General features: G+C 35.7%; 1 protein-coding gene across 6 annotated transcripts in view; it reads right to left on the bottom strand.

Annotated features, from left to right (window-relative positions):
* ATP8B4 (ATPase phospholipid transporting 8B4 (putative)) overlaps positions 1–25254 on the bottom strand; it is a 299006-nt gene that overhangs the window by 71211 nt on the left and 202541 nt on the right. For all 6 annotated transcript variants that reach the window (XM_070469294.1, XM_070469295.1, XM_070469293.1 and 3 more), the window contains exons 13-16: positions 23618–23826; positions 20250–20293; positions 15827–15992; positions 6887–7075 (exon numbers count right to left, since the gene is read on the bottom strand). In XM_070469294.1, coding sequence (XP_070325395.1) covers positions 6887–7075; positions 15827–15992; positions 20250–20293; positions 23618–23826 — 608 coding nt within the window. The remainder of the gene's footprint in view (positions 1–6886; positions 7076–15826; positions 15993–20249; positions 20294–23617; positions 23827–25254) is intronic.

The raw sequence follows: 25254 nt of genomic DNA, 5'->3' as shown, positions 1-25254 counted from the left end.
TTCACCACATTAGAAATTAAAACTGAAAAATTTTATTATATCAATAGCTTATGACACTAATAATATTAATCAAAATATAATTATTATATCAATAACAACAATAAACATTACATATTTACATAAGTGACACTTTTTCCAAAACAAAATAGTTAGGGGATTGGCAAATGTTCTATATGATTATAGATCTTTTTAATGTCTGGTTTAATAGAAGATGGTTGTATTCTCATATCTCTTTCTGTATTCAATCTGCTGTGGTATCACGTCATGTGGCTTTTGTAAACCTCTGTGACATACTCATGAGAAAAAAACTGAAAGATAAATAACATTAGCATTGTTATAAAAATACTTTTGTCCTTATGAATCCTCTGAAAATCTTTCAAGTTTTCCTAGGGTTCCCCAGACCACTCACTGAGAATCGCAGGTCTAGGGAAATGACAAAGTGATTATGAATTGTGCAAATTCCTTACCATCTCTTTGTCTTACCATCTCAATTTCTATTGTGAAAAAGAGATATTTAAACAACCTAATTTCTAACATCTTTCCAGCTCTACGATTTCCTGATTTAGTAAAGCTTTTCCATATCTGATGCCTTCTCTTATCCCAGCATTAACTCCTTTAAATTTGAGTTTGCACAGTTCAATTTCATGCAATCCTGCTTAATTTTACTCATTGAACATTTCTTTTAGCAACTCAGCTAGTTTTATATCCCTTTTCATTCAAGGCTTCTAGTCAGTTCTGCTAGGAAATCTTTAGGCTAATAAAATCTCAGTCCTTTCATAAGTTAGCTTTTTAAAATAAAAATAACATAGCAGTTTTAAATGACTGAAATAACAAACAAACAGAGTCTGGACAAAGGTCATAGATTTTTAGTTATAGAATTTGTTCCCACTGCCTGTCCTTTAAATACTGGTGTTCTTCAGAGATCTACCCCAGACTGACTTCTCATCCCATCCTTCACACACTCCTCGGGCTGTCACATTCTTTTTCTGGCTTCAGCTATAGGATGGTTGCTCTAAATGTGTATCTCCTGCCTAAATCCATTTCCAGTGCTCCCTTTTTCCTGGACATCTAACTACCAACTGGACATCTCCTCTTAAATGTGCCCGAGCACATTAAATTCAAACTGGATACATTGTCTATCACCAATAACTAATTATTCCTATGTCTCCGGTCTTATTTATTTTTGTCTCCAGTTTTAAATATCAGCTTCACCATACACTCAGTCTCCCAAATCAGTTATCTGGCCATCACTTAAATCCCCTCCCCCTTCAACACTCATATCCAGTTGAAACAAAGAGGTCTCTGCCACCTTCTCTCTTTCCTAGATTATCATATTAACCTAATTGGTTTTATTCATCCCAGTCCTGTTTCCCTCCAAACTCTTCTATAACACAGCCATCACACACAGTGTGAATCATCTTCACACTACTGTGTAGAATCCCGTAATTGCTTCCTTTTGCCCTTATATCAAGTCTGGACTCCTTTGTTGTTGTGTCTGACTCCTCTGTCAGTCACTCAGTTATGTCTGACTCTTTGTGACCCCATGGACTGCAGCACGCCAGGCTTCCCTGTCCTTCACTATCTCCTGGAGTTTGCTCAAACTCATGTCCATTGAGTCGGTGATGCTATTCAACCATCTCATCCTCTGTCGTCCCCTTCTCCTCCTGCCTTCAATCTTTCCCAGCACCATGGTCTTTTCTAATAAGTCAGCACTTCGCATCAAGTGGCCAGAGTATTGGAGCTTCAGCATCAGTCCTTCCAATGAATAATGGACTCCTTAATGTGGCAAAAACAGAAATCATCTAGATCTGCCCCCTTTGAGCCTATTTCCTACCCTGCTTCACCATCTTCTCCAGAATGCAACAACAAAGTAGTTTTCAGGTTCATATTCTACTTCAGCTTCAGGTTCCTAGAACATGGTAGGTACTTAATAAATATTTGCTTGATTGAGTTAAATTATAATTATGAAAAATTTGTTGTAAGCAATAGTTATGCCTTTGTGATATAAAGAAAAGAAAAAAATCAGGAATGGTTCCAGGTTTCTGCTGGAAGAGTAAATACAACAGTAATACCATGAAGGATGATGAATAATTATACTTGCCATACTGCAGTTGGGTTAGAAATGCCTGTCACATCTCAGTGTGATTTGTACTTTGATAATCCTTAAAAGGTTAGAGTTGAGAAACCTTTATGTAAAGATCTTGTAAGGGCTTTACAAGGAGCTACTGTAATTTATTCTTCTTTAATAATTATCTGCCATTTGGCCCTATTAATAACTATCCTTGAATTTTATCTGTTTTTATTTACATAATTAGTAAATATGTAAATAACTATTTACATATTTCCAAAACTATATAATGAGATCTATACACTTCTCAAGGCATCCCAGGTGGTACTAGTGCGCAAGAACCTGTGCCAATGCAGGTGACGTAAGAGAGGCAGGTTTGATCTCTGGGTTGGGAAGATCCACTGGAGGTGGTCATGGCAACCCACTCCAGTATTCATGCCTAGACAATCCAATGGACAGAAGAGCTTGACAGGCTACAGTTCTTTGGGTCACACAGAGTCAGACACAACTGAAGAAACTTCTCATGATTGCACCCATATACTTATTTATGAAGTATATTTTATCAATTCAGTTCAGTTGCTCAATCATGTCCAACGCTTTGTGACCGCAAGGACTGCAGCATGCCAGCCTTCCCTGTCCATCACCAACTCCTGGAATTTGCTCAAACTCATGTCTAGTGATGCCATCCAACCATCTCGTCCTCTGTCGTCCCCTTCTCTTCCTGCCTTCAATCTTTCCCAGCATCAGGGTCTTTTTCCAGTGAGTCAGTTCTTTGCATCAGGTGGCTAAAATATTATATCTTTTATACCTTTTGACAGAATTACTTACAGAAATCTATTTTTATTTAGAATAAATTAAAACCTCTGAATAGATCAGGGCTCTTGCCCCAGAATGAAAGTACCACTAGTACTGAAACTATACATTCATTATTCAATGAATGATTGTCTAAAACAGGCTTGAAGAAGAAGACCTAGGAGGAGGAGGAGGAGGAGAAGAAACAGCAACAGCAACAAATGTCTGACACTTCGTGTTGGGATATTTTCCCCACCAAACCCATGACAATCATGAGTCTGACACTGTTGGGTTTTTTTGGTCTTATTATCAAACATAGACTTGTCTACCCTAGTGGAGTCTCTCAAATTCCTTCTGATTAAAAAACAAACAGAACTGATTAAAAAACAGAACAAACATAAAGCCCCAAGCCTCCATGCATTCTGCGGTGGAACACTACCTTTCTTCATATGGGATCCATTAAGGCAAACATGTGACATTTGTGGTTAGGCTGTGATTTCCCTGTAATAGTGACTGATGCTGGGGAAAAGCCAAAAGCTTTCCTGTGTAGCAATCTTAGGTTTTGTCAACACCCTCAGAGCAAAGAGAAGACAGTTCTGGGCCAACCCAACATCAATAACACTTCCCTGAAGCTGTAAATAGAAGATAGTCCCTGCTGATACAACATCAGGTCAACACCCAGAGCAGCATATGTGCTCATTAGTAACACTGACAATGACTGCCTACAGCCTGTTGTCAGAAAAATAAAAATAAACATCCTCAGATGATGTTTGGTTTTTACCTGCTAAGAGCAATCTCCCAGGGCTAGTTTCCAGTAGTAAGACACCAAAAGTCCTACTGTTACATACACACACATTTTTCAGAGTAAAAATTGATTTAACATGTTGATCAGGACATTCATAAGTTGTAAAATGTTGGGTTAAATGTTATTTAATGGATATTCCTAGAGAATGTACTATGTGCTAAGCACTTTTCTTGGCCCTGGGTAGTTTATGAAGATTAGGGCACAGTCCCTGCCTTCAGGTAGCATGACTTTAACAGGAAAAAGTCGTGAGTATCACAGGACTGGTATCACACTAGTGCTTAGAACAAGGGGCTCTGGGAAACAAAGGAAAATGTGGTTATTCAGAAAGGAGGAAAAGAATGGAGAGAATGGGTGACACCTGAATCAATATTCCCAGACAATTAGGAGTTTTCTGAGAAAGGAAGAGAAGAGGAGAGGTCTGCATTGAAATAGTCCATGCAAACAGTGAGAAAGTGTACAAGGCATGCTGAGTATCTCAGAGGAGAATAAAGAGTAGTATCTGAGGATCTCTTAGTCTAAGGAAATGGCTCCCAAACTGTGGTCCAAACAGTGATGCAGCAGCATCAGCAACACCTGGGAGCTTGTGAGACATGCAATCTTTTAAGCCCCACCCAGACCTACTGAATCAAAAACTCTAGGGCTGCACTTTAACAGCATTTAAAATCTGCATTTTACTTTATACTTATCTTTCCAAATCACATATTTGCCTATCTTCTAAATTACCAGGTGCTTCCCAACTATGATTCAAACTGTAGAAGCCCTAAAATACTTCAGTCATATTAAAAGAAAAACAGAAGAAGGGTACATAAAAAACACTATATGTATGGCTAGAAATACCATCCAATGTCAGACAACAAACTGGAAAAAAAAGTTTGCAAACTACATCACAAAGGGCTTCTCTCCCTAATATATAAGGACTTCTATAAATATACAAGAAAAAAATCTAGTAGTTCAACAGCAAAATGAGTGAAGAGTACTAACACTGTACAGAAGGAAAATATACATGTATCTCAAGCATAGGAAATAAACTCAACCTCATCCATGATAAAAATGTACAAACTAAAACTACTGTTACATGCCATTTTAAAAATTGACAAAAATCTTAAGTTTGATGTTGATGAGGATATGGGGGGAAAGGCATTCATACTATGGAGGTGGGATTGTAAAATGATATACCTGCAATGGGTGCAATTGGGCAAGAACCATCAAAATTAAAAACATGTTTATCCTATCCAACAATCTCATTTCTGATAAATTTTCTGAAATAACTGCACATGTACAAAATGAAATTAGTACAAGGCTACTCATTTCAGTACTTGTAAAAGCAAAAGTTTGAGGATAGCATAAATGGCCACCACTAAGGGACAAAATGAAAGTGTTAGTCATTCAGTCGTGTCCAGTTCTTTGCGATCCCATGGACCGTAGCCCACCAGGCTCCTCTGTCCATGGAATTTTTCAGGCAAGAATTCTGGAGTGGGTTGCCATTCCCTTATCCAGGGGACCTTCCTGGCTCAAGGATCAAACTTGGGTCTCCTTCAGGGAGACTGAGCAACTAGCACTACTACTACTATACTACTACTGCAAGGGACAAAATAAATTTTGACTTAATCCATAAAGTGAAGATTTACATAGTTTAAAATGTTTAAATTATATTTTTTATGTACTGATAAGGAAAGAGTTCTTAAATATACTGCTAAGCTAGAAATGCAAAAATAAATAAAATCTGCATTTGAACAAGTCTTCCTGGTGGTTTTGATGGGAGCTGAAGTTTGAGAGCCAGTAACCTAGAGGCACACAGCAGATGGAGGTATCAAAAGCACATGACCTACAACAGGGATAAAGAGGCCAGACTTTGGAGAAAGACAAATCTGGATTCAAATATCTGCTCTGCATCTTACTGACTTTGTAACAAGATACATGACAATACTGGGAAAGATACTTAAAATCTTTGAGATTTAAATGTCCCATCTCCTGATTGGGGGTGACATACCATTACAAGAATTTAATAAAATATTTGTAAAGTGTTCAGTTCACTCACACTGACATATAGCAAAAGAGAGATAACAATTTTAATAAGGACATAGTTGTGACAAAGTTCTATATTAGACATACAAAATTTGAGATAACTGTAGTATAACCCAGTGACAGAATCCAAAAGAAGCCTGAAAATGTGTGTGGAGGCCTCAGAGAGAGACTGAAGCTGAAGAACCATATGGGAAGGACACAAAATATAGGCAGCAGCTACCACCATGGGAGTGGTCAAGATTATCCAAGGAGGGCACAGAAGAGAAAAGGACGCCAACACTGAAGAGTATGAGGAAGAACAGTCAGCTTGAGAAGGAGCTTGAGAAAGAAAGCGCAGGACAAGGGGAGACCCAGGAGCCAGTGTGGTCAAAGAGGCCAAAAGAGGAGTGTCAAGAGAAGCAGATAGATTAACAGTATCAAATGTCACTAAGTTTAAAGAGATAGAGGCCATAATAAAGGATAGACAGATCCACAGATGGATAGTAGATAGATAAGGAGGAGGGAAGGAGGGAGAGGAGGAGGAAGGGAGGAAAGAAGGAAGAGGGGGAAGGTCATTGCACTGGGTAGTTAAGAGGTGATGTCAAACTGCTGAGAAGGAATTCCTTCTTGAAGAGTAGAGCAGAAGCCTGACCCTTACAGGCAGAAAAGAGAAACCAAGATGAGGATCAAAAACTGGCCCTGAAAAATTAAGTTGTGATGGAAAGAAGAAAAATTGGGTGGCAAAATCAGTCGAGATCAGAATAAGAACAATATCTTTAAGGAAACAAAGATGATCATAGAGTTGCAGGCTGAAGAAAGAAGTCAGTGATGAAGAAGAAAGGGAAGTTACAAGCAAGTGAGAAGGGAGTGAGTAAGGAAGGAAAATAGATGGGAACAGGTAGAACCTTTAGCATGGAAAAGGAACAAGAGCAATTTTTCTCTGAAGCAGAAAACAGACAGTAAAATCACAGCTTGGGGATGAAGGAGGAAAATGGGGAAAAGGGTAAGGTGATGGTGCTGGACACAGAATAAGCACTCGTGACATTAGTTATGCTACAAACTTGAGGCTAAGTTGAGGATGACACAAGTTCAAAAAGTTAACACATATCACAACTCTCAGCACATAACTAGAGTGAAATCATCCTTGAGAAGTTTCCATATAACCATAGTATTATCAAAAGATCGAAAATACTCTTAGCCACCAACCTATGACATACCTATGACAGACATCCTTTTTCTGAAATTGCTGAAATCCAAAAAGGCAAGCAATTGATAAGTAACTAGTGTTCCCAATTCTTCTATTGTTATTGTCTCTGGGGTCCGAGACTTAAAGATGAACCCCAAATTTTTTGCAGCAGTCACTAGGGCCCCTTCATCAGGTGACTGAACTTGGTAAATCAGCTGTCCTAAAAGGAAAAGAAACAAGTGGATTAATTAATAAAAAGAAACAGATTATTAATACTGAAAATAGTAACATTCACAGAAATCCAACATCAATTCCAACTCATTCTATAAGACCCAACCCAAGTGTCAGCTGTAGAAATTAGACCTTTTCCACTGACTAACCAGCTGACCAGGCACCTGTCCTGCGGAACTCTCAGGACACCGTGTATAACACTACTAGAGCCCTTGTCAGCTTACAGGAAAAAACTCATTCCTGAGCTGCCTCCCTCCTGTGCGGAAAGCTTCTTAGGTCAGAGACCACACCTTTGTATTTTCAGTGACTAGAAACATGCCAAGAAAGCTTCACAAGCTAAAGCACTTAATATAAATTAACTCACATAATCCTCATGGCAATGAGGTAGAGATTATTAAAATTATCACAGGCATACCTCAGAAATATTGCAGATTTGGTTCCAGACAAGGGCAATAAAGCAAATATTGCAATAAAGTGATTCACATGAGATTTTTGGTTCCTCAGTGCATATAAAAATTACATTTACATTATACTGTAGTCTGTTATATGTTCAATAGCATTATGTATAAAAAATATACATATTTAATTAAAAAATACTGTGAAAAAAAATGTTAATCATCTGAGTCTTAGGTAAGTCATAATATTTTGGCAATAGTAACATCAAAAAATCACTGATCACAGGTCACCATGAGAAATATATGTGTTTGTCACTCAGTCATGTCTGACTCTTTGTGACCCCATGCACTGTAGCCTGCCAAATTCCTCTGTTCATGGGATTGTCCAGGCAAGAACACTGGAGTGGGTTGCCATTTTTTCTCCAGGGGATCTTCCCCACTCAGGGATCGAACTTGGGTTTCCTGCATTGCAGGCAGATTCTTTACCAGCTGAGTCACCAGGTGAAAAAGTTTGAAATATTAAAAGAATTATCAAAATGTCACATAGTGACACAAAGTGAGCAAATGCTGTTGGAAAAATAGTGCCAATAAATTTGCTTGATGCAGGCTCGGCACAAATGTTCAATTTGTAGAAAACACAATATATGTGAAGTGCAATAAAGTGAAGTACAACAAAATGAGGTATGCCTGTATTTCCATTTTATACTGGTAAAACTTATGACTGAAAATGTTATGTGACTTTTGCAAGATAACACAACAAGAGTGATGAAGCAGACATCACAAATTCCTCTTCAGTCTGCTACTAATGATCTTTTTATGAAAATACATCAAAAAAATCCCTTGAAATGTAAGGAATCAAACCAGGATATTAATAATTGGTACCTGGTATTGAGTATGTGCTGGAGTGGGAGTAAGAGGAGAGAAGAGAGGAAAAGAATGAGTGGGGGAAAAAAATTAAAATACACTTAAAAACCAGCATGAATAAAGCAAGCCCTTCTATATAAAATTATCTTTGTATGTAAAAGTAAATTAGAAAAAAGTAGGCAAAGCTAGATCCATATTTACTGATTTATAGTAACGTCCAAGATAAATTGTTAAGAAAACTGGTTGCATATTAATCTATGTACTAGAATTCTGTTTTTGTTAAAAAGAAACTACTTACATATATATACGTATATATATATATATATGCATATATGTATAAGCAAGTAGAAAATGTGAAATTATGTACACCAAATGTTAACATTAGTTACCTCTCTAGAGACTGAATTAAAGTTCAAGGAAGTAAAGTAATTAGCCTCCAACTAATAAAAATAAATGAAAAAATAAATAAATAAAGTTCAAGGAAGAAATTACTACCTTTGCCTTTATAAATCTTTATGTTGTATGGTTTCATTTGCTACAATAGGCATAAATTAATTTTTGAAATTAAAAAAAATTGAAGCAATTACTTCATCTATTATGAAATGACATTGATAACTTCCACTTCTGGGAACATGGTGGACTAGGTTCCAGGATCAATCTCCTCTGTTAGAACCAGCTATAGATTCTATAAATAAAAAAGCATTTAAATATTTTTGCATGTACCCAGGACTGGCAAGAAAGCAGCAGTTGCTCAGGTCAAAGACTGAGGAAAAAAAATGCAGGTGGAATAAAGGATGGGCATTTTTGAAACTAATTGGTTTCCATTATCTTAGGGCTTTGGTTAGAAAAGACATAGGCCAGGGAAAGAAGCCTAATAGGAGACCACTTCCTAAAACTGAGCACCCTCCCCACTTAAAAGGATGTTCTCTCAGTATGAAGGTAAACTGGAAAACAGTGCCCATTTTAAGAGTGCCTATAAGGAAAACTATTTATAAGAGAAAAAAAACTATGCTGAAAACTTATAACAGAAAATTGACTTCCATGTATATTTGCATCCTAAATTCACAGATCATCCAGATATTGTGAATTCAGGATGCAAATATACATTGGTGACTAAGTGAAAGTTGCTCAGTCATGTTTGACTCTTTGCGACCCCATAGACTACACAGCCCATGGAATTCTCCAGACCAGAATACTGGAGTGGGTAGCCTTCCCCTACTCCAGGGGATCTTCCCAACCCAGGAATCGAACCCAGGTCTCCCACATTGCAGGTGGATTCTTTACCAGCTGAACCACAAGGAAAGCCCAAATAGTGTCTAAAGGAAATGCAAATCCTTTCTTGGAGTCTTAGCCTCAGAACCTGAAAAATTTCTACAAATGAAGTCCCAAATAAAATGGCCAAGATATAATTAGAACCAACAGAAAGAACAGAGAGAATAATATCCTAAAAACTTTAGATATTGAAGTTATCAGAAATACTACAAACAAATATTTAATGGATTTCAACAAAATAAAAGGGACAAAATTAATCAGATTCGAAAAAAGAATTAGACTTCAGTTCAGTCACTTAGTCGTGTCCGACACTTTGCAACCCCATGAATCGCAGCACGCCAGGCCTCCCTGTCCATCACCAACTCCTGGAGTTTATTCAAACTCATGTCCATCGAGTCAGTGATGCCACCCAATGATCTCATCCCGTCATCCCCTTCTCCTCCTGCCCACAATCCCTCCCAGCATCAGGGTCTTTTCCAATGAGTCAATTCTTCACACGAGGTGGCCAAAGTATTGGAGTTTCAGCTTCAGCATCAGTCCTTCCAATGAACACCCAGGACTGATCTCCTTTAGGATGTACTAGGCAGATTAAATACTACTAGAAAGAATTGGTGTACAGGGGAAAAAAATGGAGAAAATTTCAGAATATATCCCAGAGGGACAAAGATGAAGTTAAAAAATGAAATGAAATGAAAAAATCAAAGAATTATTAAAAGACATAGAGAATAAAGTGAGAATGTTATACACTAAAGATCTATTACAAGAGAGAAAATAAGTCAGAGTCCATACTTGAAGAAATAATATGGCTGAGGAAATTCCAAAGTGAAAAAAGACAACATTCTATAGACTCAAGAATCTCAATGAATTCCAAGCAATACAAATATTTTAAAAATTCATACCTACACTAAGAATATGAAAGAAGAAGAAATCTCAAAAGTAACCAAGGACTGATCACGTTCAAGTCACAACTGAACTAACAGCTGACCATGCAGTAACCGAAATAGCAGTCAAAATATAGTTAAATATATTCAGTGTGCTGAAAAAATTGTCATCTTAAACCTCTGCACACAACAAACATCATTTAAGAATAAGAATGAGCCAGGGGAAGAGGGATTGTGGGAGGGAAGGATTGCGAGTTTGGGATTAGCAGATGCAAACTATCATATATAGAATAGATAAAAAATTAAGGTCCTACTGTATAGCCCAGGGAACTATATTCAATATCCTGTGAAAAGAATATAAAAAAGAATGTATATATATACATTCATATATACGTGTGTGTGTATATATGTATGTATATATATATATATATATATATATATATAACTGAGTCACTTTGCTGTATAGCAGAAATTAAACACAATATTTTATTTTTTTATTAGTTGGAGACTAATTACTTTACAATATTGTAGTGGTTTTTGTCATACATTGACATGAATCAGTCATGGATTTACATGTATTCCCCATCCCGATTCCCCCTCCCACTACCCTCTCTACCCCATCCCTCTGGGTCTTCCCAGTGCACCAGGCCCGAGCACTTGTCTCATGCACCCAACCTGGGCTGGTGATCTGTTTCACCCTAGATAATATACATGTTTCGATGCTGTTCTCTCGAAACATCTCACCCTCGCCTTCTCCCACAGAGCCCAAAAGTCTGTTCTGTACATCTGTAAACACAATATTTTAAATTAACTATACTTCAGAAAAAAAAAATTTTTTTAAAGAATAGGGATGAAATAAAGTTGTTTTCAAAGTTTTTGAGAGTTTACTACCAGTAGCTTCTGCCTAAAAGAAATTCTAAAGAATGCATTTTTGACCAGCAGAAGCTCAGTGATTGGACAGCATTAAAGAGCATAGAAATGCGTAAATATATGAATAAATCTAAGTAAACTGACTGTAAAAACCATAAAAATAACCTCTTGAGGGACTGAAAAAGAAAATATAAGACAAAAATACTATATAAATAAGGACAGGGTTTATTAGTATTGAAGTGTTTTAAGGTCCTTCTTTTGTGCAAAAAGGCTTAGGCTTTGTTGAATCAATTATGCTAAAAGTTCTAGGCTATTACCTAAGAATACAAATCTTATCTGTATTCTTAGAATTCTTAGAATACAAATAAGATGCGTATTCTATGTATATTATTCTCAAGGCAATAGAAATAAAATTGACCTAAATCTGTAAGACTAGAAGAGATAGACAAATGATAGGGCAAATATACAATACAAAATAAGATGGTAGAAAGACATCTATCAGTAATTATATATTAAATTGTTGCTGTTGTTGTTTAGTCACTAAGTTGTATCCGACTCTTTTGTAACCTCATAGACTACAGCCTGTTCATGGAATTTCCCAGGCAAGAATGCTGGAGTGGTTTGCCAGTTTTCTTCTCTAAGCACAGTGATCAAACCTGTGTCTCCTGCATTGGCAGGCGGACGCTTTACCACTGAACCACAGGTAAGTCCATATATTAAATACTTAGAACCTAAACATATTGATAATCAACAATGGGTAATTGACTAAATGTTCTGTTTACAATTTGGTTTGGTTAAACTAGATATTCTTTTAAATATCAAAAATGTTGCCATTTACAATAGATGTGTCTAGAACATTAAAAAAAAAAAAAAGAATGGCAGGGAAGAGTATGGAAAACTGAACAATGCAAATACTAACAAGAGGGAAACATCAGTAACTATACTGGATCAGACAAAATAAACATTTATAACTATACTAACATCAGACAAAATAAACATTAAGGCAAACATGTTACTAGAGATGATAAAAAGGGTAAATATACATTGATAGATGTTTTCATTTTTAAAAAATTTAACTCTAAACTGGTATCTAATAATGTGATCTTAAACATACAAAGCAAACATTAGCAAAACAAAGTAGAATTAATGAATACACAATTACAGTGCATCCAACCATGCTTGTGGCTTACCTTGCGGCTCAGCTGGTAAAGAATCTGCCTGCAATGTGGGAGACCTGGGTTTGATCCCTGAGTTGCGAAGATCCCCTAAAGAAGGGAAAAGCTACCCACTCCAGTATTCTGGCCTGGAGAATTCCATGGACTATATAGCCCACGGGGTCGCAGAGTCGGACATGATCGAGCGACTTTAACTATATAATAGTGATTTAAATACACTCTCATTAATCAAGAAATCAAGTACTCAAAAGAATCCAGAGAGGGAGAAGATTAAACAATACAATTAACATACAGTATCTAGTAGATATATTAAGAACCCCATTTTCAATAACTGGATAATGCACATTTATTTCAAGCACACATAAAACACAGAAATTGAATACATATCAAGCCATAAAGCAAGCTTCAACAAATTTTAAAGGACTGATTTTAAGGCAATAAGAAAAATTTTCTAAATTTTTTATCTCTTTAACTGACATCCACCTAAATAGAAAAAAACTTGTATTGAAGCCTTTGTACCTTCCACTTCTAGCTTCTGAAATTTTATCCTGGCAAAGGGAATGAGAATATCAACTTTCCCAAATGTCTCCATGAAACAAAGAGCACTCACTTAAAATAAAAGCAATACCCTCAGCTATAAATTATAGAGTCATGTAGTTTTAAGTTCATCAGATTTGGGTTCTGTTCTTTATCATAACTAACATTTATGTAAGTAAAGTTTATATTTTCCAGTGCTCTTGAACATACATGGATTTAAGTCATCTATCCTATAATTAGAGCTTTAAAAGGAGAAAAAAATGTAATTTCCCCTTATTTAGTATTGTAATCCTTCACCAAGAATTTGAAATCTCAAAGGAAAAAATTGAAATAGTTGAAATGATACACACATTTACTTCTCTTCACTTCAAAATGCTTTTATATGGCAGAAGAGATCAGTCCATATCCACAAGAATAGGTACAACTTAATAGTAATAATACTAAAATGTTAGTAAGAATGTAAAGGTACAAGAGCTCTCATATACTGACAGTGGGAATGTAAAATGATACACCATTTTTGGAAAATAGTTGGGCAGTTTCTTAAACATACCTATGTTATGATCAGGTAATTTCCATTCCTAAGTATTTATGAAAAACAAATTTGTTAACTTTTTTAAAGACGTAAAAATGTTTATGGCAGCTTTACTCATAATAATCCAAAGCTAGAAATAACCTAAATGTCTGAACAGAGGGCTGGGGAAGAATAAAAGTGGTAAACATATTCACACAATGAAATGTTACTCAAATTTAAAAGAATGAACCACTGATTGATATGACAACATGGATGAATGACAAAAACATTACATTGTATGAAAGAAGCCAGACACAAAAGAATACATATTGTATGATTCCATTTATATTAAGTATTAATATAAAAACAGGCAAAACTCATCTTTGATGATAAAAATCAGGATAGTGGTTGCTTGGGCAGTGGTTGGTGATGTGGACTAGAAAGGAACATGAGTAATCTTTCTTGAATGATGGAAAAGATTAATACTTTGATCGGGGTGGTGGTTACATGGGTGTATATAATGGTCAAAATTCATCAAACAATACACTTAAGATCTGTGTTTTATTGCATTTAATTATATAACAACAGACAGAGAGAATGGACTTTTGGGCACAGTGAGGGAGGGAGAGGGTGGAACGAATAGACAGCAGCATTGAAAATACACATTACCATGTGTAGAATTAGATAGCTGGTGAAAATTTGCTATGTGATGCAGGGAGCTCAAATCAGGTGCTCTGTGACAACCTGGAGGGGTAGAAAGGGGTGGGAGGGAGGCTCATGAAGGAGGCGACATGTTTCCCCATGGCTGATTTGTACTGAGGTATGGTAGAGACCAACACAATATTGTAGGGCAATTATCCTCCAATTAAAAATTAATTTAAATATTAAAATATCACAATATGAAAACATTGTAGTGATACCATAAAAGAGGAATGAGTATTTTCAGTGAACCAGAAACTTGAGAAATGTCTGAAAGATAAAAAGTAGATTTGATAAATGAATAGATAAGAAAGGAGAAAAACACAGTTCAAAGAATTTGAAAAAGAAAATTAATACAGAGTTAAAAGCAACTCCCAAAGTTTCTCCAAATCAGAATCAACAAATGAGAAGAGCAGAAGTGATCTTGAGTTGAAGAATTCCACTCAAGCTTGCCGGGACCACTTGGGCTCCTCCTCCTGCCAGCTTACTTCCAACAACAGGCTACAGTGATATTTGCCTCAAGATGAAACCTTGAAAATGTTCTTCTACACTATGTACACAATCCACCTAAGGAACCCTTCATGGTTTTCACACTGGGGCTGGAGACCAAAGCTGGAAACAGCCAGAAATAGCTTTAGAATCCCACAAGGATAAGAGAAATTAATTAACAAGAGAAAGGGAGTCCATGACTGTGATACCTTCTTTTAGGCCAGACCTTAAGTATAACTTTCTCTGAAATGAGAGTTCTGACACAGAATCCCAGAACTAGATTTGAAAAAGATAAGTTAAGCCCAGGTATCAGATGAACTCCAGGAAGGGGGAAACTCCATGCCCAAAAGACAAGCAATGTTTTGTGATGCTCCCCAACAATCTTGGGAGACAGGCCGCTATCAGAACCTACATTCACCAAGAGGCAAACTGGGATGCTCAAACACAAACAAGAACAGGCAACAACAAACAATAAAACATTTGAGAACAACATGAAAGTTAGACACAGAACTCTAAAAACAACATTCCATAAAATGAAACACAGCAGAGGAAACAAAAGATTTCAAATTAAGAATAATCAGTATCCTCAGAGATCTAAGAAAATATATTATTAAAATAAAATCAGATAGCTATTAAAATAGAACTTAAAAAATGAAATAAACTTGAAGGCAGAGATTAAAAAAAATTTACTTAAAGGCATTGTGATATCCTCAGATAAAAATATAATTATTGGCATTAGTATTAAAGATCAGTTTAAGCATTGTTGTATGCAAATACAGTGTTCAGTCATAAAAAAAAAAAAACTTATCCCTTTTAACTGGCTTATCTAGACCATCATCTTTTTACTGTTCCTAATTTTTTCTTTTATTAAGCCTCTCCATACTTTTGGAAAACATTCAGTATACAAATAAATACAAAGAAAAGCTAGTAATAGGTAAAGCCCTCATGCGATGCTGTGTTTTGGATTAGAAAATCCTTCCAATTCCAAACATTTTAATGAAAATATACCAATTTAAAAAACAAGACTCAGATACACTTTGCACTTACCTGCACTATTTTCCTCTGACATTACAGTGTGGCAGAGTGCAAGTAACCTAAGGAATTCATGCACTTTGGGATCCCCCAGTTCAATGGATTCCATCAAATGGTGGTCAAAAAATTGAAATGTTCTGTCTGCTTGAGGGCTGACTGAGAAACCCACAGTCTCTTTTTTCTGTAGGAGAACAACAACAACAAAACTGTAGACTTCATTCCAACAAAAGTCTTTTAAAATTCAAAAACACTTCCTCTAAGTATTTTTAGAGTTTGTATGACTTTTCAGCCTCCAAAGCCTGGCACTAAAATGGCTTTCTGGTTCCTCATTACTGTTAAATATCATCTTCTCATTTCAGAGCCATGTAAGCCTTCATTACCAGAGCAATAAAACTTCCAAAAGCATATAGGGAAGAAAAATATCCAATGGCTGTACAAATTCTCAAATGTTTACTTCAACCTCAAAATACAAAGAAGTCCTAAAAATTGAAAGTTGCTCTAAAAACCTATTTGATGGAAAAACTGACCTGACTTGAACTCATTTTGGCAGCAACATCTGACCTGGAATAGTATGTGTGCAAGTATAGACTTTTTAAAGTCTACTTAGCATGAATTAATATTTTAAGATATAAAAATATTAATGTGTGTGATTACAGTGTACTTTCTCTGATCTCACTAAAGAAACTGCAAAATATTATGAGAATTAAAATCAAGATCTTGAGATATTTGTACTCAAACATTCACTACAGCATAATTCACAATAGCCAAAAGGTAGAAACAACATAGGGCTTCCCTAGTGGTTCAGATGGTAAAGAATCTGCCTGCAATGCAGGAGACCTGGATTTGATCCCTGGGTTGGAAAGATCTCCTGGAGAAGGGAATGGCTACCCACTCCAGTATTCTTGCCTGGAGAAATCCATGGACAGAGGAGCCTGGCAGGGTACAGTCCATGGGGGCCACAAAGAGTCAGACATGACTAAGTGACTAACACTTTCACTTCACTTCAGAAACAAAAGAAACATCCATCAACTGATGAATAAAGAATATGTGGTTTTATATATCTATACATACATACATACACACACACACACACACACACACACACAAGAATATTATTCAGCCATAAAAAATAAACCTTGTCTTTATGCTGCAACATGAATGAACCTTGAAGGCATTACATTAAAAGAAATAAATCACTCACAAAAGAATACTGCAAAAAAAAAGAATAAATATTGCATAAGTCTATTTATGTAAGATATTTAATGTAGTAAAATTCACAAAAACTGAGTGTAAAACAGTAGTTTCCAAGGACTAGAAGAATGGGGAAGTGGGGCATTGCAGTTCAATGAGAAATTAGTTTTAGATGTGCAAGGTGAAAAAGTTCTACAGATCTGCAGTACACATTGTGCTCATTGTTAATATTAGTTTACTGTCCACTTAAAAATGTGTTGATCACAAAAATGAAAGAAATAGGATTAAAGATAGAACAAAACAGAAGATAATTTTAATATTAAATAAAATCTCTGTTAATTCACTGACTGATGAAAAGCATAAAACATACTACTAATTTTTAAAAGTTTATTACTCAAAGGACTAGACCTATGATAAGGTCTTTGCAAGAACAACTGATGAGAAAATACTTTTCAAATACACTTTGTCTTGGAGACTGCAAAATAATATTTTAAATATAATACTTAATATAGCCAAGTACATGAGAATACATATCAGTATACAAGGTGGTCCGTCCATTAGCTGTGTTTATTTCAGAATCATAGAGACTTATTTTAATCAAAGATTGTTTTGTTCATGTATTAAATTTAAAAACAACTACCCAATAGGAGAAAAAATTATCAACTCACTAGTAAGAAGTAAAATACACACTGGCCTTAGACTTCCCTAAACACCCGCCCCGACACACAGGGAAGAAACCGTGACTCATAAAGATTACAGCCTGTCAGACTAGAAAAATAAATAGAAGGAATTCAAATTGGAAAAGAAGTAAAAGTGTCACTGTTTGTAGATGACATGATACTGTACATACAAAGTCCTAAAGATGCTACCAGAAAACTACTAGAGCTAATCAATGAATTTAGTAATGTCATTCAATGATTAAGTCAATGGATAATTCTGAACTGCTATTTCTCATGAACCCTTCTTGAAACTGGAGGATACACTTCAGCCAAATAAAAGATTACTGGAAAAACAGTGGGAAAGGGAAAAGTAGTTAGTGGTAAGCACTGAATCTTATTAACTAAAGAACTAAATATAAAAGAAACAGATTATGATTATAAAATAAAATGTATATGCTATATACATTGACTACATAGAAAGACTGCTTAAAAATTAGAAGATCCTGATGTCCTCATTTTAGTATTTGAAGGTCAGAAGATACCATTTAAAAACTTAAATCAACTAAGAGAAATCTATGTACACCTAAGATTAAGAAGCATCATTAATAAAAATAGTAGGAAAATGTGAGGGAAAAAAAGATAAACATAATAATTTCACCATTTTTCATATTAGGAAATTGATAGATACTCCTTACAAAAAAAGAATTAAGAGTATTATACAAACTCTTGAAAGTATACAGTGGAGAAACAATGAAATATTTTCCTAAATACTGTAAGAAAAGCAAACACATAGTCTGTAGAATCCATACAGAGAATTATTAAAAATTATAAAGTATAATCTAAAATATTTAACAGATCCAATGTAATGGCCTTAACTCACTCACTAAAAAATTGCATGTAAAGTAAAATCCAATCTTATGATATACATTCTTAAGAGACATATCTAAAACAAAGTTACTCAGGAATATTGAATAAAAAGGTGGGCAAATGCAAATCAAAAGTTAACCAGGAGACATGATCTTAATATCAAATAAGGTTGCATCCAGGACAAGGAGAATTAAATGAATCAAAGAAGAGCACATTCATGATAAAAATATAACTACTATGAACATCAATGCACCTCACAATAGCATCAATAATCATAAAATGAAGACTCAGGCTATATAGGAGAGCTAGAGAGAGAGACAGAGAAATTATCAGAACACTTTTATTAACCTCTTTAATCCAAACAAATAACAAAAAAATAATGAAACAGAAGACCTAAATAATATAATTAATAAGGTAGAATTAAATGACAATACAGCTAATTTTATACCTTGAAAACAGAAAATACATAAACTTTCATTTTAAGGACCCTGGAACACTGACAAAATTGATCATATTAAGCCACAAAGAAAATCCGAATAAATCCCCTGAAGTAGAAATACAAATCTATTCTTTTATTAAAAATATTATAAGGCAGTGGCGAGTCCCAACCTCTTCGAAATGTTTAGTTCTTCTCATGGTTCAGTGTGGGTATTCAAACTGATATAACAAAAATAAAGATATTACAGGCCAAAATCCATGTAATAAAACTAAAGCAGTGTTCAGAGGGAAATTAATAACCACAAATTCTTGTACAAAAAAGGGAGAGAACATTTTTTTTATTTTATTGAAGTACAGTTGATTTGCAATGTTGTGCTTAATTTCTGTATGGCAAAGTGACTTTTTAAATAGTCTTGTCAAAAATCAAAAACTTTAACAAAACATTGTGCTAGTGAAGGTAGGAGAAAGCAGACACTCTTGTACATTGCTTGTGACAGGGTACACTGGTGGATAAATGTATACAAATAACTGATTCACTTTGCTGTATATCAGAAATTAATACAACATTGTAAGTCAAGTATATTTCAATAAAAATTAATTTTAAAAAATAAAAAAATTGATAAAACATTGTGTTGGTGGAGGGTAGGAGAAAGCAGGCATTCTTGTACATTGCTTGTGACAGGGTAAATTAGTGCAAATTCTAAAGAGAACAATTTGGAAATATTGATCAAATTACAAATGCACATACATTTTGATTTAGCAATCCCATTTTTAGAAACGGAACTTGTTAAGAGAGTATAGGATCCATGTGATATAACATGTATACATGGTTACTTTTGTTGCATTTCCTTTACAAGCAAAATGTTGAAAATATTCTGAATGTCCATTCCTACCTCCTGACATAAGTTAAGGAACATCAATATAATAAAATATTATTCACCATAAAAAGAATTAGGGAGCCCTTTTTTCCCCACTGATATAGAAGGATCTTGATCATTGCTAATGAAGAAAGTTAAGCACAATAAGTATAGTTCACTACCACCTATGTAAAAAATTGAGAAATATATTTGATTGTATATAGAGGGGAAAAAAAGACAGTGAACTCTGTAATTGGGAAACCTGGATAAGAAGGAATTTTGAACCATATGAATCTTTTTTTTAAAGTTACATATTAAGTATCTAATCTGGTCATAGTGGAAATTAGGCTTCTAGGAACTCATCATTTTTTAAAAGCATGTACAATTTGAAATTAAAAGTAAGAATGAACTTAATCACCTCCACACCTTAGTCATGTCAGTCTTCTGATCCAGGTCATCACGCACTTCGCCTGCCAAAACCAAAACTTAGAATTAAAAATAGATGAAATTGAAACTAGGTTTATACATTTAGTTTAAAGAAATATACTTATTTATTAAAGTAGCACTACTATATGACATTATGAGTTGAAACCCAGACATTTTTAAGAGTGTTTTCAAACAGTAACACTAGACATGGCAATTAACACAGAAAGATACTCATTTGCCCAAAACAGAACTAAAATCAATACACATTAACACAAAATAAGTCATAATTCTGTTTTTCTCTAAATTTTATCATTCTGTTGTTACATTATCTATGATGTTTGCACAAGGTAAATTTTTGTTTTTCACTTTATACACACTGTTGGGGAATCCAACATGGTATCTAAGACAAACCTACTCTCATCAGTGCTAGAGCCTGATGAGTACATCTTTGTCTATCTTGGTCTGGGCCAGATACGTCTTTAATATCTGTAATGGCAAGGTGAAATTAGCATGTAAACATTAAACAATGTCAGAGGCTTCTGTGGTCAGAGAACATAGAAACCCATGTGCCAAACATTTAAAAGTAACTATTCTTAATATAAAGCCGATATGTGCTTATTACAAATATATTGGAAAATACCAGGATTTTTAAAACAGAAATGAAAATCTTAAAAAAAACACACACACACAAAATTTTCATTCCTGTTTCATGGATGACAGAACTGAAGAACAGAATATAAAGTGACGTATGAAAGTCACTCAGTCGCGTCCAACTCTGTGCGACCCCATGGACGATACAGCTGATGGAATTCCCCAGGCTAGAATACTGAAGTGGGAAGCCATTCCCTTCTCCAGCGGAGCTTCTCAACCCAGCGATCAAGCCCTGGTCTCCCACACGATTCAACTAAAACTAAAAAGTCAGCATAGTATAGTAGTACTGTTAGTCACTCAGTCATGTACAACGTGTGACACTATGGACTGGAGCCCAACAGGCTGCTCTGTTCATGGAATTCTCCAGGCAAGAATACTGGAGTGGGTTGTCATTCCCTTCTTCAGGGGATCTTCCCAACCCAGGGATTGAACCCAAGTATCCTGCACTGCAGGCAGATTCTTTATCCTCCAAGCTACCAGGGAAGCCCATAGTAGATTTTTAATTCAAATCTCTCTCTTTTCACTGTTCAATATAAACATGCATGCTAAGTCGCTTCAGTTATGCGCAACCCTTTGGACCGTAGCCTGACAGGTTTCTTTGCCCAGGGGATTTTCCAGACAAGAAGACAGGAATGGGTTGCCATGCCCTCCTGAAAGGGATTTTCTCAACCCAGGGATCGAAAGGGCATCTCTTACATCTCCTGCAGGTTCTTTGCCACTAGCACCACCTGGGAAGCCCCTCACTATACAAGAGTATGACCCAAAAAAGCACTGATAAAGAGTTACTGGTTGTTTTTCTGGGGCTCAGGTATAAATCTAGAATACAGTGAGGCTGCTGTATGGGAGGAATCCCTGAGCTAGTGAATGAACCTCACCCAGAACCTGGAATTTAAGTACCAAACTCACCACAGTTATGTTCTAGTCATTACCCCCTATGCCATAACTTTGATAAATTATAAAAGCAAACAAACTGTCTTTGTGTAAAATGGTGTTCTCAAAGAAAGCCTCTTCATAAGGCTGGTGATGAAGCAAAGAAAAACTGAAGTCTAAGAAAATGATAAATCCAAGAAAGAAAATAGAAGCTTTAGGCAAATAAGAATAGACTATAAAAACTTCCCAAGGCCTGGATCTATGGCATAAACAAGGCCAACTGTATGGGGGAAAAATGATTCTGGAAAAATCTATGAGTTTTTAGTAAGAATATATTTTAATGACATAATAAATTATTATAAATTGGAAGAGCTTTATAAATTAAAGGTCTAAAGGCCTGAAAATTAAATCTTTCAGTTGCTTTCCTGCCTTTTATGAGGGAAATTACAAGTTATCAATATCACAGGATTTGTAAATTTGGAGATTTGCAAAGATCTTGGGATATATATATTGTAAAAATCCAAGGACTTTTCTAAAAACAGCCCCTGTGACAAACATATCTACAAATAAATCTTGGTCCACAGTCTTAAAGTTTCCTTAGGGTAACTTCCTAGAAGTGATATTGTTTCTATTATATTACCAGTAAGTGCCATGGCAAAAGAATACAAAAGGCCTACAAAATTCAAAATGACTCCAATACTCTAAAAAAATTTTTTTTCATTTAAACTGCTCCTGGGTTGTATTTAGCATAAGTGTCTGAAAATAATACCAGAAGAAAAAATTTTAAGAAAAGGTTCTATTTTATTTAGCATCTTCATAAATATTAATAGTGATGTAAGAAAAATGCACAATGTAACTGAGACCGTGTGGAAGTCCAGGTTGAAAATTATCTGGTCTACTACCAGAGAAGGGTGGGGCAGGTGTGGATGGAAGAGAAGTGAGAAAACCGTGGCAACCAGGGGTTATGGGGAGTGGAATAGCAGAGGGACGTCAAAAGACAGGAGAGTATGAAAATCAACTTCTTATATTTCTCGGTTTTGCTCAGGATCAAATCTCACTTTAAATTATTTGACAATGTGTGAAGTTTCCCATCAGGAGACAAAGGAAAGGTTTCTCTCTCTTTCTTGGATCTTCTTTACTTCCTGAGATTTTTGTAGAGAAACTGGACACTCGAGTTCACTGAAGTGATACTGGGAATCCAGAGGAACCTGACAGGAGCCCTCCAGAGAGCTTCCATGCTCTCAGCAGAAGGAACTGTCTGCTAACTGGCCTAAGTCGGGGTGACAAGGGTCACATGTAACTAGAAAGGCTGAAAATCCCCAACAGAGCAGGTATCCTAACAAAAGCATACAAATTGGAACTCAATATTGATGAAACAGCTTGTCTGACCACTAAAGGTAACCCTGTGCAGTGTGAATTCTCAGGAATGAATCGTAAATTCTTACAAACACAGACACTAACATCAGTTGAGGGCTGTTAGGAAGCAAGTATAAAATACTGCTTTTACTGAGATAAATCAGGCTCTGAAGAACTCCTCCCTGGGATATGGGTCTTTTAAGCACCACAGATGACAGTTTGAGCAACAAAAGGAATCTTGGAGAGTATCTAAACTAACCCTCATGGGGTTACATGAATGCTAACAGATCCAAAGCTTTATCTGAATTATTCAACATTCACCCAGTAAATATTTAGCAAGTGTTTATTATGCACCTACCACTCTGGTAAATGCTGGTGGTCTCCATATTAATAAAGAAAGCCAGAGATTTTTTTATTTAAAAAAAAAATAGGGTTTCTTAATTTTTTCAGGATGGTTAACAATAACAACAAAAAGGAAAGGTTTCTCTTACCATAGATTCTCCCATTAATGGAACATTTTTTAAAAGTCATGATGTTTTGAGTGAGGGTACCCGTCTTGTCAGAGAAAACATATTCAATCTGGCCAAGTTCCTCGTTGAGTGTGGTCGTTCGAGCTTCAGCAGGTGTTGCCTTCCTGGAGTAATACATCTTCCGATCCCAGTTTATAAAATAACTGTGTCCCAGACGAATTACTTCCACACTTTCATCCATTTAAATGGAAAAAGAGAGAGAAATACTCCATCAATCTCAGAACACACAAAGCTTTACCAAAGCAAGAAGTCTGCCAATGTCTTCAGAGTTTAGAAGAAAATGTAGATGCTCTATTTCCAGGTCCTAGTCACCTTCCGAGGCATCTCAGCAGAATCTTTTCATAAAATGTTTGAAGTCATTTCCTTGTAGGACCTTGAAACAATGGGCTGACTTGGCATAAGGCCTTCAGGAAGGTTCCATGCTTCTCTATTTACACTAAACAGGCCCAGGCCCAGTGGAGATTTCTTGTGTAGCCTACCAGTTATTTGATGTGGCTTCACTTTACCAAAAGAGGTAAAAAGGAGTCGAGTAGGAAAAAGGTAGAAAGGAGTCCCACCATGAAGCATAAAGCAAACCGTAGCAGATACTGAGTAAAATTAGGGTGTATTGTCATACTACGTTGCCCATTTACCAGAAAAAGAGCATTGTCTTGTGATCTAGTGGTGATTTATGACTTTCCAGTTCCAGAAGTGGAATTTCTAAAGCCAAGAGTATAATATTTTTCAGTCTTTGTCATACACAAGGCCGGATCAACTTTCAAAAAAATTACAACCATTTAAGTTTCTACCATTAGATTATTGAAAATTATCTTTTAGTCTATGCCAAGTCAAATGGCATCTTATTTATTGCATTTCTTTTCTTATCAATGACTTAAATGTCTGTTTCAAGTTTTATTGGCCAGTTATATGTCTTCCTGCAATTATCTAATTGCATTACCTTCCTAGTTCATCTTTGCTATTCAGGTATTAGTGTATTTCTTATTGATTTGTATATATGGAATATATATCTATATACATATCAATATGTTACACAGTTTATCATTCATATTTTAATTCTGTTTCAACTATTTTTGACACAAAGAACTTTTCCCTTTTTAATCAATCAAATTTATCAATGGTTTATAGCTTCTTTGGGGGAATTTTTGCTTAGATAAGCCTTTCCTATGGCAAGATTACATATATACAGATATCTATACTTTTCTTCCAGTTCTTTAATTTTTTCCACATTTAATTCTTTCTCGCAATTAGACTTTTCTGAAGTATGACATGCATACGAGAAGCTAATTTCAATTTTTACCAAATGTACTCATCACCATCTGCTGAACAATGAATCCTTTCCCCTGTTGTGCTAAGATGACTCCAAGTGAAGTGAAGTGAAGTTGCTGAGTTGTGTCCAACTCTTTGGGACCCCATGGACTGCAGCCTACCAGGCTCCTCTGTCCATGGGATTTTCCAGGCAAGAGTACTCAAGTGGTTTGCTATTTCCTTCTCCAGGAGATCTTCCCAACCCAGGGATTGAACCCGGGTCTCCCGTATTTTAGGCAGACACTTTACCATCTGAGCCACCAGGGAAATCAACAAGATGACTCCAAGTCACA

The sequence above is a fragment of the Odocoileus virginianus genome, chromosome 6 (genome assembly GCF_023699985.2).
Source record: "Odocoileus virginianus isolate 20LAN1187 ecotype Illinois chromosome 6, Ovbor_1.2, whole genome shotgun sequence".
In the NCBI taxonomy this organism is placed as follows: domain Eukaryota; kingdom Metazoa; phylum Chordata; class Mammalia; order Artiodactyla; family Cervidae; genus Odocoileus; species Odocoileus virginianus.
The sequence above is the reverse complement of the archived record's forward strand: the minus strand, read 5'-3'. Positions and strand labels throughout refer to the sequence as shown.